The 14,219-nt window shown below is 41.7% G+C and overlaps 1 protein-coding gene across 7 annotated transcripts; it reads right to left on the bottom strand.

Moving 5' to 3' along the window:
• Positions 1-1,447: 1,447 nt before the first annotated feature.
• PEX10 (peroxisomal biogenesis factor 10) lies at positions 1,448-14,213 on the bottom strand. Of its 7 annotated transcripts, none has more exons than XM_050931724.1 (6): positions 14,085-14,213; positions 12,892-12,972; positions 11,908-12,305; positions 11,163-11,338; positions 9,731-9,866; positions 1,448-1,722 (listed from the first exon to the last, which is right to left on the bottom strand). In XM_050931724.1, the coding sequence occupies exons 1-6, from the start codon at positions 14,176-14,178 to the stop codon at positions 1,654-1,656; spliced, it is 954 nt and encodes a 317-aa protein (XP_050787681.1). In that variant the 5' UTR covers positions 14,179-14,213; the 3' UTR covers positions 1,448-1,653. The 7 variants fall into 7 exon arrangements, with proteins under 7 accessions (XP_050787681.1, XP_050787683.1, XP_050787686.1 ...); XM_050931726.1 differs by having other exon boundaries at positions 14,091-14,213; XM_050931729.1 differs by having other exon boundaries at positions 12,088-12,305; positions 13,907-14,181.
• Positions 14,214-14,219: the final 6 nt, after the last annotated feature.

The following is a 14,219-nucleotide window of genomic DNA, read 5'->3' as shown; positions in this document are numbered from 1 at the left end:
TTTCATGTCTCTCACCTATCCAGCAGAGTTAAGTGTCTTGTTCTTCTGCATATAGCAGTACCTATCTCTTCTTTCAGGCTTTCTGTGTAGGTGAGGGGAAGGAACCTGTGTGGGAGTTTGTAGGGAGAGGTTGTCCACAACTCCTGCTATATGTTGCCTATAGGGCCAGGACCTCTGCAGTATAGTTATTTTAACAGAAGTGCTCTTAACTTAGTATGGATTCAAGATCTAATAAGGTATTTTCCAAGGCTTTCTTTTAACCTTTAGACACTTCAGTGAAAAGCTTATTTTTTAGTTTGTTATGCATGCCAAAGATTTGATGAATTTTGGATTTTTTTCCCTCGGAGAGCATGTGAATAGTAATCTGAGTTGTACCTTTAGCTATCATGCAAGAGCAGAAAGATGAACCACAATGTTTGATTATGTTTTTCATCCCAAAACACTTTTGTTTTTTGGATAATTGAATCACTAATGGTTTCTGGAAAAAAATCTTAAGCAGTGATGCTTTTGTAAACATCCCTCTTCATTTGTGCTGTAAAATGTGTAATCAGCAGAGTTGATAGTGCCTGTTGCCAAAAGCTTCTGGGTAGGAGTGTGATGTTTACTAATCTTGTATTTTGGGCAGTGGAAGATACCACTGCAGTCTGTATATATAATGAATTAATATAAATTCTTCATGATTATTACAGGAAGTGTCCATTACTGAACTTGTTCCCACAACTGTACATTCAGTGAGTGGTTTTAAAACTTAGTGTATACAAAAGCATTCTATATGCTGTGTAAAACAATCTAATTTATATTGCTAGACTATTTTAAATGTGATAATAGGGACTGACAGTATTGTCCTGTAGCAGTGAGAAACAACAAACTAAGTGGTACATAAATTAACCTGATCTTCAGCACTTCTCACTGTAGTGTTCAATTTACATCAGCAGGTACATGTGCAAGGTGTGCTCACGTTCTATTGGAATTTGAGTTTAAATTGAAGCACAGAAGTTTCTTACTGTTAACCCAAATTATGCTGTAAAAATAGAATGGTGCTGTTAGGATTCATATTTCTTATGAGAATTTCCACTGCAGTTAGTCATAACTCTAATTTCTTCTACTCTAAGCATATGCACACATACTATTTCCACCTGAAGCGTCAGCAGGGACTGTTGTAGTTTTAGGAAAACAGGAAGGGAGCAAGGATCCAACATTTATATGTAAGTCTTAATCCTAAAACTTTCATAATACTAAAAGCATGCCACGAAAGGCTGTTTGGATTTAAGTCCTCCCACAGTATTTGCAACTGACAGCAAGGGCAATAGTCTAATATTCTCCTCATTGTTCAAAGTGAAATGCAGATAAACAGCATAAATAAGGTTAGCACTTGCTCTAAGCAATTTTTGGGAATAGTGTTTGACATGGCAGGTCAAGGTCTGAGGTACAAGACAAGGCAGTAGACCAAAGTACATCAAGTTTATTTTGTAACAGGAATAAGACGTATCACCTTTTACTGCTTGTACAAAACAATTAAGTTTTATAAAAAGATTTAGGCTCAAAATAAAGTTTTGCTTGTGGATTAAGCCAAACTGTATTATGGCTTTGCTGGCTGATAAAGATAAAGCAGCTTAGGATCTTGTCAGGGACAACAGCAGTGGCTTGGTACAGTTATCGATAATGCCGCAGATAGATCAGTTTCTGAGGATGAAATTTCTCTCTGCATAATGGACACTCTGCCTGCAAAAGGGAAAGTTTAAGTTACCAAGTGTTAATAAGCCAAAAAAAATTAAACACAAGCACATTGGAGGAATCTAGATAAAAATGAGTAGCCCTACCTAGTTCTAAACACTGATCTTTCCTTCTGTCTAGTTTTTAGGGCAAGGTTAACTGTATAAAGCACTATCCTCTATTCAATTTAACTGCACTAATTTAAATGACAATGTTTTATTAGTACAAGAAATGACCTTACTAAGCTTTATAATGCATGGTTAATGAACAAGCTGTACACTACAATGGCCCCTCAAGGTGAACCTTTACTAGCTGTGTAGACAATAAAACCCTCTTCTGATACTGCTACAAGGAAGAACACACGACAGAGAACTTACTTGGTTCAGAAAGTAAGCGTCACATTAAATGAAAACGCTCAAAAGGGTGACTAGTGTTAAATGCCGCCTTCTGAGAACTTAAACCACAGTCAAGCCACTGCTAAAGGTAGAAGTGGTACACCATTTATCTCCCCCCTGAGAGTTAAGGTTCTCTGGTACAACATGGAAGGGAAGACCACCGAGATTAGGTGAGAGGCCAGTGGTTTATACAAGTGCTCCAGCTGACTCATAGCTATAGCAGAGAAGACTGAAGTGATCCTTTTCTGTTTCTATAATATAAAAGAGATTTCCCTGGTTTTCCTATGTCAAATGAAAGACCTAATATTACCCAAATAACAGTATTTTCCAACAAGTTAAACCATACGGTGTCTTTTTTTTGGCTGTTCAGCTAGCTTGTAGGTCTCTAGTTCTCAGCTAGGCAGGATCACTTTTATCTGCATTCTTTAGCTCCACAAGCATGAGAGAGAAAAATACTTGTTATATTAAACAGGTTGCTGGTGCTTCATGAGCAATGAGATCTTAATTCAGCTATTCATATAAAGAAAATTGTATAGGAAAATGTTCATTAAAAGAGACCCAGGTAGTTAAAAAGCAATTTACTCATTCTGAAGTGAAAAATTTGCTCCATTATTTCAATTATTATGAAAGGCAGCTTTCAGATCTCAAGGTAAATATGTAATTGCTGGTGATGACAAGTGGAAGCTATTACTAAAATATTAAAGCAAAATCAAGTTAGGATTCTCTCAGTTGCATTAACTCAGCCACAACACATATAGCTCAACTAGGAGTAGTGTATACATGTGCAATACAAAGGAGTTAAAAATGCAAAAGTTAAAGTTCTGATAGCAACATTGAGGGTTTTTGCATTCCTAAATTACCCACTACTTTATTTAAGCACTGGCTGCTGTGTAAATGTAGTTAGTTTACAGCAGTGGCTCTTAAGTTTTTATACTGGTGACCCCTTTCACATAGCAAGCCTCTGAATGCGACTCCCCCCCCCAATTAAAAAACACTTTAATATATTTAACATTATATTAAATGCTGGAGGCAAAGCAGGGTTTGGGTTGGGGGCTGACAGCTCACAACTCTGCATGTAATCACCTTGCAACCCTCAGAGGTCCCAAATCCCAGTTTGCGAACCCCTGCTTTACAGGTTTGGGCTTTTAAAAACCAAATTGCTGCAGAGTTGTATTTAAATGGTTGCAGACTACAGAGGTGAAAACTTACAGAAGCTACTGTACAAGCATGTGAAGATTAAAGAAAATGGAGTGTTCCAATATAAAACTACAGAAAGCACTAACATGTGACCCTGCAGGTTCTATAACAGCCCTAAATGATGTCAGCTGAGGTTACATGCATGTGAGTACTGCCACTGGCTGAGGCAGACTGTTCCTACAGTGTTAGGCCAGATTCCTGTCCCTTTAAGATGAAGAATTTTTGTGCCATCTACAAGCTAGAATCAACCTCCTCCTGTGGGCAGAACAGGCCCCCTCTGGGAAGTCCATCAAAAGCAGTCCTCAAGTAGGCTACTACTGCAACACTATGGCTTGTCCTCCAAGACCAAGATCACTAATTCCAGACTTGAAATGTCCACTTGACTACAAACTAATTCCCTTCTATACACTAAAATACCTTCCTCGTAGCACGATGTTCAAGATAATTTTATTTGTAGCTGTACATGAACTCAGACTTATCTTATTCACTTAAATCTTCTTCAAGGAGTGCTCTCAAGTAACTTACACCCAGACTTTGTTCAGTGTGTTATAGGCCAGTTTACTTATTCAGAATCTTACAATGTAGAGTTATTGAAAAACCAATCATCAATCAGTGATGCACTCAGAAGGCCAGCAGAGCAAGTTATGTGCTATATATTAGTCAGACTGCTTGAACCATCTGAACATTCCAGGCAGCTTATTGCTTGAGATCTGTCATCACTGGATTTCACCCAGATCCTGTCTTACAAGTGCCACTTTTTTTTTTTTTTTGCCATCCATTTAAAAGAAGAAAATACTTGCTAATGCACTAAGCTCCAAAATTTTAAAGAGATGGATCCTTAGCTAATAGCCAGTGTGAAAGAGCCATCTTGCATGAACTTTCCTTTGCCTAGACTATTTAGTTCATGTTTACTACTCAATAGCTATCACTTTTGCTAGGCTACTGAGCTCAGACACTAAAACCACAATTAGTGCTGGCACAAGGGAAGCATTTGCAGACCCACGACACATGAAACAATCTGTGGCAGAATTAATGTAAGCATCCATGGAAGTGCTGAAGTTTGCATAGTGTTTGCTCTCAAGATAGAAAAACTTAGTTATCTTCTACCCCTTCCTGGTTAAGATGTCAAGAGGGTGAGGGGATGAGAAGTTGACCAAGTCTATAGTAGTCTGGAATCACTTAACTTCCAAAAATTTGGTAATATACAAATTTGATCAGAAATACTTTACATTTATTTACTTGATTCAAAGTAGGTTGTAACATGGACTTCAACCCTAAGGAGGCATTTGTCAGACCTATTTCAGTGTGAAATACTACTCACTAAGCTGTCTAGGGAAAGATGCTTGTCTATAGTGTGCCTTGTAGAAAGCATGTCTTTGCCTGTTGATTTAAAAGGGCCTCTAATGTGCCACCTACCATCAGGTATGTGGGTATCTAGATCTTTGTATTTACAGCTGATTGAAGGTGCAAAAGTAGAAGTCCTCTGAACAAGTTTTGGTGTTTGGGTTTCACTCTCCATTTTGGACTCTAGGTGTATGATAGTGAAATTGCCAGTAGGCTATTGCGTGTGAACTTGGCATCTAGGAATTTCACCAGCCTCCAACATCAAGTAGGAGAGCTTAGTCTTGTAGGTAGTGAAGTGTTGATGTACAGTAAAAGCTAACTCAGTTGCAGGAAAAGAGGGGGGATACAGAGGAGTTACCATTTTTCTGTTTTGCAAGAGTTGCTCAGTCATATATGCTGCACAGTCATTGAAGGGTCGAATAAGGTTTGAAAAGGAATGCACAAACAATGTGATTCACGATACCATACTGGATCACACTGAGGGTTAAACTTTCATCTACTTTAAGCAGGTACAGCTCCTGTGGTATCTATGGATGGCACCTGCTTACAGCTGGACTGAATTTGGCTTTTTGAGTCAGAAGTGCTAGCACTTAGAGGCACTTCTTCCTTGGATAATCTGGGGTTAAGAGTGATGAGTATGTAAAAAGTGCTCAGTCAAATACCTGGACCTGAAAGGCATACTTTCCTATATGATCAACTTAGCTGCACCACTGCATTTTCCACCAGGTCTGATGCACTGGAAGCTCATTACTTGTAGTGTGCATACACATGGGGTAGGAGATAATTGTATTCCCCTTCTGAAACTTGGTGGGATAATACACATGATTGGAATGTTGGTGTGGATGGGTATAGTTTGCTCAGGAAGGATAGACGGGAAAAAGGGAGGTGGTGTTGCCTTATATTAAATGTACACACTTGGACTGAGGTGGAGATGGACATAGGAGACGGAAGTGTTGAGAGTCTCTGGGTTAGGATAAAAGGGGTAAAAAACAAGGGTGATGTTGTGCTAGGAGTCTACTACAGGCCACCTAACCAGGTGGATGAGGCTTTTTTTAAACAAAGCCCAAGATTTGGTGGTGATGGGGGACTTAACTATCCAGATATGTTGGGAAAATAACACCGCGGGGCACAGACTATCCAATAAGTTCTTGGACCGCATTGCAGACAACTTTTTATTTCAGAAGGTTGAAAAAGCTACTGGGGGGAAGCTGTTCTAGACTTGATTTTAACAAATAGGGAGGAACTCGTTGAGAATTTGAAAGTAGAAGGAAGCTTGGGTGAGAGTGATCATGAAATCATAGAGTTTGCAATTCTAAGGAACGGTAGAAGGGAGTACAGCAAAATAGAGACAATGGATTTCAGGAAGGCAGATTTTGGTAAGCTCAGAGAGCTGATAGGTAAGGTCCCATGGGAATCAAGACTGAGGGGAAAAACAACTGAGGAGAGTTGGCAGTTTTTTAAAGGGACACTATTAAGAGCCCAAAAGCAAGCTATTCCGATGGCTAGGAAAGATAGAAAATGTGGCAAAAGATCACCTTGGCTTAACCATGCGATCTTGCATGACCTACAAAAGAAAAGGAGTCATATAAAAAATGGAAACTAGGTGAGATTACAAAGGATGAATATAGGCAAACTCAGGAATGCAAGGGCAAGATTAGAAAGGCAAAGCACAAGATGAGCTCAAACTAGCTATGGGAATAAAGGGAAACAAGAAGACTTTATCAGTACATTAGAAGCAAGAGGAAGACCAAGGACAGGGTAGGCCCATTGCTCAGTGAGGAGGGAGAAACAGTAACAGGAAACTTGGAAATGGCAGAGATGCTTAATGACTTCTTTGTTTCCGTCTTCACTGAGAAGTCTGAAGGAATGTCTAACATAGTGAATGCTTATGGGAAGAGGGTAGATTTAGAAGATAAAATAAAAAAAGAGCAAGTTAAAAATCACTTATAAAAGTTAAATGCCTGCAAGTCACCAGAGCCTGATGAAATGCATCCTAGAATACTCAGGGAGTGAGGAGGTATCTGAGCCTCTAGCTATTATCTTTGGAAAGTCATGGGAGATGGGAGAGATTCCAGAAGACTGGAAAAGGGCAAATACAGTGCCCATCTATAAAAAGGGAAATAAAAACAACCCAGGAAACTACAGACCAGTTAGTTTAACTTCTGTGCCAGGGAAGATAACGGAGCAAGTAATTAAAGAAATCATCTGCAAACACTTGGAAGGTGTTAAGGTGATAGGGAATAGCCAGCATGGATTTGTAAAGAACAAATGGTGTCAAACCAATCTGATAGCTTTCTTTGTTTGATAGGATAACGAGCCTTGTGGATAAGGGAGAAGCGGTGGATGTGGTATACCTAGACTTTAGTAAGGTATTTGATACAGTCTCGCATGATATCCTTATCGATAAACTAGGCAAATGCAATTTAGATGGGGCTACTATAAGGTGGGTGCATAACTGGCTGGATAACTGTACTCAGAGTAGTTATTAATGGCTCCCAATCCTGCTGGAAAGGTATAACAAGTGGGGTTCCGCAGGGGTCTGTTTTGGGACCGGCTCTGTTCAATATCTTCATCAACGATTTAGATGTTTGCATAGAAAGTACGCTTATTAAGTTTGCAGATACCACCAAACTGGGAAGGATTGCAAATGCTTTGGAGGACAGGGTCAAAATTCAAAATGATCTGGACAAATTGGAGAAATGGTCTGAGGTAAACCGGATAAAGTTCAATAAAGACAAATGCAAAGTGCTCCACTTAGGAAGGAACAATCAGTTTCACACATACAGAATGGGAAGAGACTGTCTAGGAAGGAGTATGGCAGAAAGATCTCGGGGTCATAGTGGACCAGAAGCTAAATATGAGTCAACAGTGTGATACTGTTGCAAAACAAGCAAATGTGATTCTGGGATGCATTAACAGGTGTGTTGTAAACAAGACATGAAAAGTCATTCTTCCGCTCTACTCTGCACTGGTTAGGCCTCAACTGGAGTATTGTGTCCAGTTCTGAGCACCGCATTTCAAGAAAGATGTGGAGAAATTGGAGAGGGTCCAGAGCAGAGCAACAAGAATGATTAAAGGTCTTGAGAACATGACCTATGAAGGAAGGCTGAAAGAACTGGGTTTATTTAGTTTGGAAAAGAGAAGACAGAGGGGACATGATAGCAGTTTTCAGGTATCTAAAAGGGTGTCATCAGGAGGAGGGAGAAAACTTGTTCACCTTAGCCTCTAATGATAGAACAAGAAGCAATGGGCTTAAACTGCAGCAAGGGAGATTTAGGTTGGACATTAGGAAAAACTTCTTAACTGTCAGGATAGTTCAACACTGGAATAAATTGCCTAGGGAGGTTGTAGAATCTCCATCGCTGGAGATATTTAAGAGTAGGTTAGAGAAATGTCTATCAGGGATAGTCTAGACAGTATTTGGTCCTGCCATGAGGGCAGGGGACTGGACTCGATGACCTCTCAAGGTCCCTTCCAGTCCTAGAGTCTATAAGACAGGGATAACTGGTTAGGAAAAATTGACATCTAGGTTAATAGCTCTTCTAAAGGGCCCATCCAATATGATATACAAACAATGTTCCCTACTCAGGAATATCACTTTTCTGAATGGTCACAGGCTAGCCTCTGAATTTAGTGTCAGCATGTAGTAAACTCTGATGCCCAAGTAGTGTGGTTAGATCATGCATTGGCCTACTGTAAACTCTCATTTCAGCAGAAACACTTGTCCCAAAAGCCTTACAAAGCAAAGGGCCAGGGGGATGTGCCAAAATCCATCAATGATAAGACAAGACAAAAAGACATACAACTTGTTACCCACACAAAGTCGCCGAACAGCTTTTCCAGTTTGGAAAAGGGTTAAAAACAGACTATGGCTAGCATGTAATAGTTTATAAACTATTCTTGGAGCCTGGGAAAGATACTGTTTAACTCACAGGATCAGGAGGGTCGGACCCTTCTCCATAGAGATAGATAGCAGACACGTGTTATGAAGTTAACACTAAGGCCTGATCTACATCTAAAAACTTAAGTCAACCTAACTCTCTCTAGTGCTCAAACCTGAAGTTTCACTGGTTGATTTAAGAGCCAGTGTAGACAGCTCAGTTGATGGAAGAGTTCTTTCATCAACTAGCTACTGCCTCTCAAGGGTGCAACAATAGAAAAATCCCTTCTGTTGTTGTAGCATTTCTACTACAGTGGTACTGTTATGCCACTTCTCTCTTATAGTGCAGACATGCCCTAAAATCTCTGAGACAAGCTGCCCTGTGGATAAATGCATTTCCCTAGCCCTATGAAAAACACACATTATTTAAGCTACTATGGACTTAACTGATGTATTGATTTGTTCATCAGCTTGGAAGCACTTGTAGAACAAAGTTTATTTTCCAAATGTTTTAATAAGACATTTTAAATTTGTAAATACCACCCTATGATTCATTTACTGGAAGCTTTGCTTTTCATGAAGAAGCTTACCACCATCCCATGAAAGAAGCCACAGCACAGAAAATTAATCCATAACAAAATGCAACCATTTATGTCATTAAAAGTAGGAGAAGTAGAACAAAATTTTGTGGCCCATGAAGGGTTAACAGGCTGAGTCCAGGATGGAGGTGTTAGCTGTACTCTACACCACTCCTGGGCTTTACTGGTTGTACTTATATGGTGGTTTAATATGGACAAACGCTCACTGGGCTCCAGGAAAATACTGAGTTTATTTTCTTGGTTCACTTAAATAATGATTGGAACCCACATCTCCAGATGTATATAATGACTAATCCCATAATTTATCAAAGTTCACAACTTCAATAAACTTCTGAGTTTGTGTAGCCAGAGTGTATTTGTTTACAGCACCACTCAGGTCCTGTTTCCCTTATTACTGTAATGCAGAGAACATTTCCACATTTGTTTACAGCTCAAGTCAACTGGTTACCTTGGCAAGCACAGGCCCCTCCAAAATGTGGATAGGGATTTTGAGTCTCTTAACTACCAAGGGAAGGCTAGTTTACTACTGAGTCTGAAAATTATTCCAGAAGAATCATGCAATAGTTCTTCCACATTTTCAAAGCCAACTTCTTCCCACTTACTTTGGTGTTACACCATTCTGTGATGCATTCCCAACAGAACAGATGGCCACAGGGAGTGGCTGTTGCATGCCTACGTTTTTCCAAGCACAATGTGCATCGGGAACTGCATACAACAGATTTTTCCTCAGTCTGATTTCTGATTGAATAATAAATTTACAGTTACATTTTCGTTTGACAGAATCTGTAAAACACCCTTACTGATATAATATATGGAAACAAATCCACTTATGCTCAAGAGTTACACATTCCCCTCATTAAGAACATTTCAGAAATGTCAGTATCACTGACATAGAATGAAGTATGAGGAACACAGCCTGAGATGCCCAAGACAACCTGGACCATTATTCATGCTATGCTTCTAGTGAAGGGGACAAGGAACAGGAGCACTAGTGTCAAGGCAACATTTTTCTTATCCAAAGGTGAAGTTATTTGATAACTTAAATAGTCTACGAAAAGGGAATTATCTGCTAAAATTTAAGTTTGAGAAAAGTGACAGATATGCAATTTTGAAAACACCGTTTTTAGTCGCATATTGGAAAAAAATGTAACAGCAGCACCTAAAATAGCCCAGACACTGCACAGGTGAAAGAGAGTGGAGAAAGAGGGACAACATGACACAGGCTGCTAGTGGTTGCCCTACATAAGTCCAGGGCCTGACACTAAGGGTCATGTGGAAAGGCCAGTGAGGTGGAAGTGCTGATACACTGCTGCCTGTGCCGTAAGTATGCCTCAATCCTGCCCTGAAAAGCTCCCCTCTGGTTGGAGGAGAGAGTAGTTCAATCATAACCCATTTAATCTCTGGTGTCGGATGAGATTTTCAACAATTAAAGCTAATTGTGTGTGTGTGGGAGGGGGTGTCTGTGGTTAAATCTACACTGAGTTTTAAAACCTGTAGCAGTAAGTCTCTCATCTTGACTCTACAGCCGAAGAACAGCTGTGCAGACATTCAGGCTTGGGCTAGAATTTGGGGTCTGAGGCTGAAGGAGTGGGGCTGCAGAGCACCGTAGCTTGAGCCAGGCTGTAGCCATGGGCTCTGAGCCTTTCTGCCACAGGTTTTAAAATGCAGTATAGACATAACCTCTGATACATTTTACCAGGAGGAGGAGGGCTGAGACCAACCTTTTTATTCACATTAAGTTACAATATTACAAACTTTTTGGGGGCTGAGGCAATCTGTCATATATGTTTGCACAGTACCTAGCACAATGGTGTCCTATCTGGCTACTGTAATTGAACACATTCTCATTAGGTACAGCAGATCTCTACATAGCATCTGAAGAAGTCCCTTCCACCTACCTATAGTATTTATGTTACCTTGGTGCTTAGCTGTGATTGGAGCTCCACCACAGAATTTCCCCATTAGTTACAGATAAAATTCCTCAACCATTATTCTTGTTTCCACCCCCTTACCAGCAAGTTAGGATCATCATACTTTGGATATGAGAGGTTGCGGTGTAGTTTCCACTCCTGCCTTGCCCTCTGCCTTTGTTGGAAGCTGTATATCTGAACACTGACTGTTAGTACGAGATGCAGCAGTGAAACTATCCCAAGAAGCTTGTAACTTGATCGAATGCTTTGGTCGTCTCCAGGCAATCCTGGAACACGAAGCTGCATAGTTCAGACAGGACAAGAGAAACTAAATTACCATCCAAAAGGCCATGTTTTCATTAATGAGCCTCACCATGGATCTGCTAGTATCTCAGTTTTGACCACCTCCTCCCATAATCGTCTTCCTAAAGACAACACGGTTTTACATTACATTAAGCCACTAGCTTGAAAAAGGCAGTTAAAAATGAGAACTTAAGACCGTACACATCAGATTTCCCATATAACAGAATCACACTAGTTAGTTACTGATGCTTCCACACATACTAGCAGTGAATGCATGTGCCCCAAATATAGTTTTGGCTAGATTCAATTGTTTTCTAGAATTAGATTAGGACCAGAACTGGTCTCTAATCTAGATTTGTTAGCAGTGACCAATAAAAGGAAGGGACGGGGGACATGACCCTCTCTCATGAATTATTGAAAACTCTCAAACTATTAGGCACTGCCCCATTCACTGATCATCACAGGCCAAATTCTACATCCCTTTTACATTCAATACTGTTGCTGAAGCCAAAATACTACATTACGTTAAGAAAAGTGTCTTCAAATCAATTAATTCTTTAACGTACATAAGATATTCCAGTGATCCTTTTAGAAATGTGATAGAAGAGGCCATTTATATAAAACACTGCCAGATGCAGCCTACGGAGCAGGGGGATGCACTGCTTGAGGACATACACAGTTTGTAAAAAGGTTTTCTTCTGCTGTTCGGTCAGCCTGCCAACTTGTTTCTGCACCCAGCTTCGTACCAAAGTCCTGCTGCATAGACCACTGCTCTGCAAGGTTCTAAATCCACTAGTTTCTGTCTGCAACTCATGTTCCAGATGGATTAATCCTTTGTCCAACAAATAAGGCAAAACAGTATGAAGAGAAATCAGAATGGCTCGTCGAAGCAGAGAAGGAATTCTCTTCTTGGAAGAATCAACTTGGACAATATTAACATATTCTTCACCAAGAGTTTGATAACCTGAAAGATAACATGGACAAAAGTAGATGGGTAAGATGGCATTCTTATTTCCATTACTGACATGCTCCGTTAAAAAAGATGCCATGTTTAGGAACGCCAAAAGTGGCGTAAATTTCAGTTCCAAATGATGTGATTATTATGTTTAAACTGTAAATCTTTTATGGGCCCGATCCTGCAATTACTCAAACACCAAGCTTACTACCAAAATGCATAATTCTTCATCATACAGGCCCTGTTTTCAGAAAGCACTCTTCCAATAGTGCTAGTGGGAACAAGATGGTAAATGATAGGTTGTTTCACATGGATTTTACATAAATACTGTATCTTAAACTAAATATTTAACACTGTATCTACATTTAACAAAAAGAGGCATCTATAAAAATAACCAAACTTCTAGGACCACCACCACCCTTTATATTTACAATACTGATGGCAACCCAGAAGCATTACATACTTGTAAGCAGGTAATTAACTCAACCAACAAATAAATCACAGAAACAGAGTCCGTTTTCTCCACACCAGAAACATACCCTCAACCTTCCCCCCAAACCATGTCAAATAAATGGCTAAACTTTATGAACACTACCAGACAAAGTGGTGAGGCTGAAGTATGCTACATCAGAAAGAAGTTCAATCTCTTTCCTCCACTCCAACCATTTCTTAGTACCTAAAAAGGTAAGATTAACAATATAAAATTTATTCCAAAACCAGTTTGGATTTAAAACACTCCCCAGCAGTGATTATTGCCCAAACTTTGCGGCACTGTGCACCAGACTACTCCATTTTCATTATCCAAACTAGGAGACATGGCAAAAGGCAAGGAAGGGAGACATAAGGTAAGAGAGGAGTTTGTTTCGTTTTTAGATTTAATAACCTGAACAGCTGGGCAGTAACACAAGAATATGACTTTTGCCTTTAAATGAGCAAGATTCCACTTGCCAGGAGTACTTTTAATAAACTCATGAGTAAAGCTCTCAGCCTCGTACAGTGACTGTTAGGGCTAGGGGGAGCCACAGACTAGCTGGTGTTGGCTAGGCCTCAAACTTTGAAAGGTGACAATAAAACTACCTAGGGTAGGGGGAGAAAACAAACAGGTACAGCTCTGGAACTGCACCGTGCACAGGAACCAGGCCCCCTTCCTTCTCTTCCCCCCCCCCGCGAGCCCCCCCCCGCGAGCCCGCTCCCTTCTCTTCCCCTCCCCGCCCCCCCCCGCGAGCCCGCTCCCTTCTCCTCCTCTCCCCGCCCCCCCCGATCCCGCTCCCTTCTCTTCCCCCCCCAGCCCCACGCGAGCCCCCTCCCTTCTCTTCCCCTCCCGGCCCCCCCGCGAGCCCCCTCCCTTCTCCTCCCCTCCCGGCCCCCCCCGCGAGCCCCCTCCCTTCTCCTCCCCTCCCGGCCCCCCCCGCGAGCCCCCTCCCTTCTCCTCCCCTCCCGGCCCCCCCCGCGAGCCCCCTCCCTTCTCCTCCCCTCCCGGCCCCCCCCGCGAGCCCCCTCCCTTCTCCTCCTCTCCCCGCCCCCCGCGAGCCCCCTCCCTTCTCCTCCTCTCCCCGCCCCCCGCGAGCCCCCTCCCTTCTCTTCCCCCCCGCCCAGTCCTAGCCCCTCACCCGCCAGTCTCTGCAGCGCTGCCCCAGCCCCGCTCCGCAAGCCGCTCCGGTACAGCTCATCCTTCTGCCCGCAGCGCACCAGGTGCGCGGGCCCAGCCGCAGCCAGCGGCATCCTGAGCGGCGGGGGCGGAGACGGGAGGAAACGTTCCCTCTCCCGGTCACCGTCCGCTGTACGCACCGTCACCAAGACCACGTAGGCCACTAACATATACGTAATACGCCCAGGTTGACGTAATATGCTGGCTTCGCGAGGCGCAAGTATTGTGCGTCATCACCGCGCTTCCAAGATGGGAGGAGCGGGACCACTTAAAGG

The sequence above is a fragment of the Gopherus flavomarginatus genome, chromosome 21, assembly GCF_025201925.1.
Source record: "Gopherus flavomarginatus isolate rGopFla2 chromosome 21, rGopFla2.mat.asm, whole genome shotgun sequence".
Classification (NCBI taxonomy): Eukaryota; Metazoa; Chordata; order Testudines; family Testudinidae; genus Gopherus; species Gopherus flavomarginatus.
This window is presented reverse-complemented; position numbering and strand designations above follow the sequence as displayed.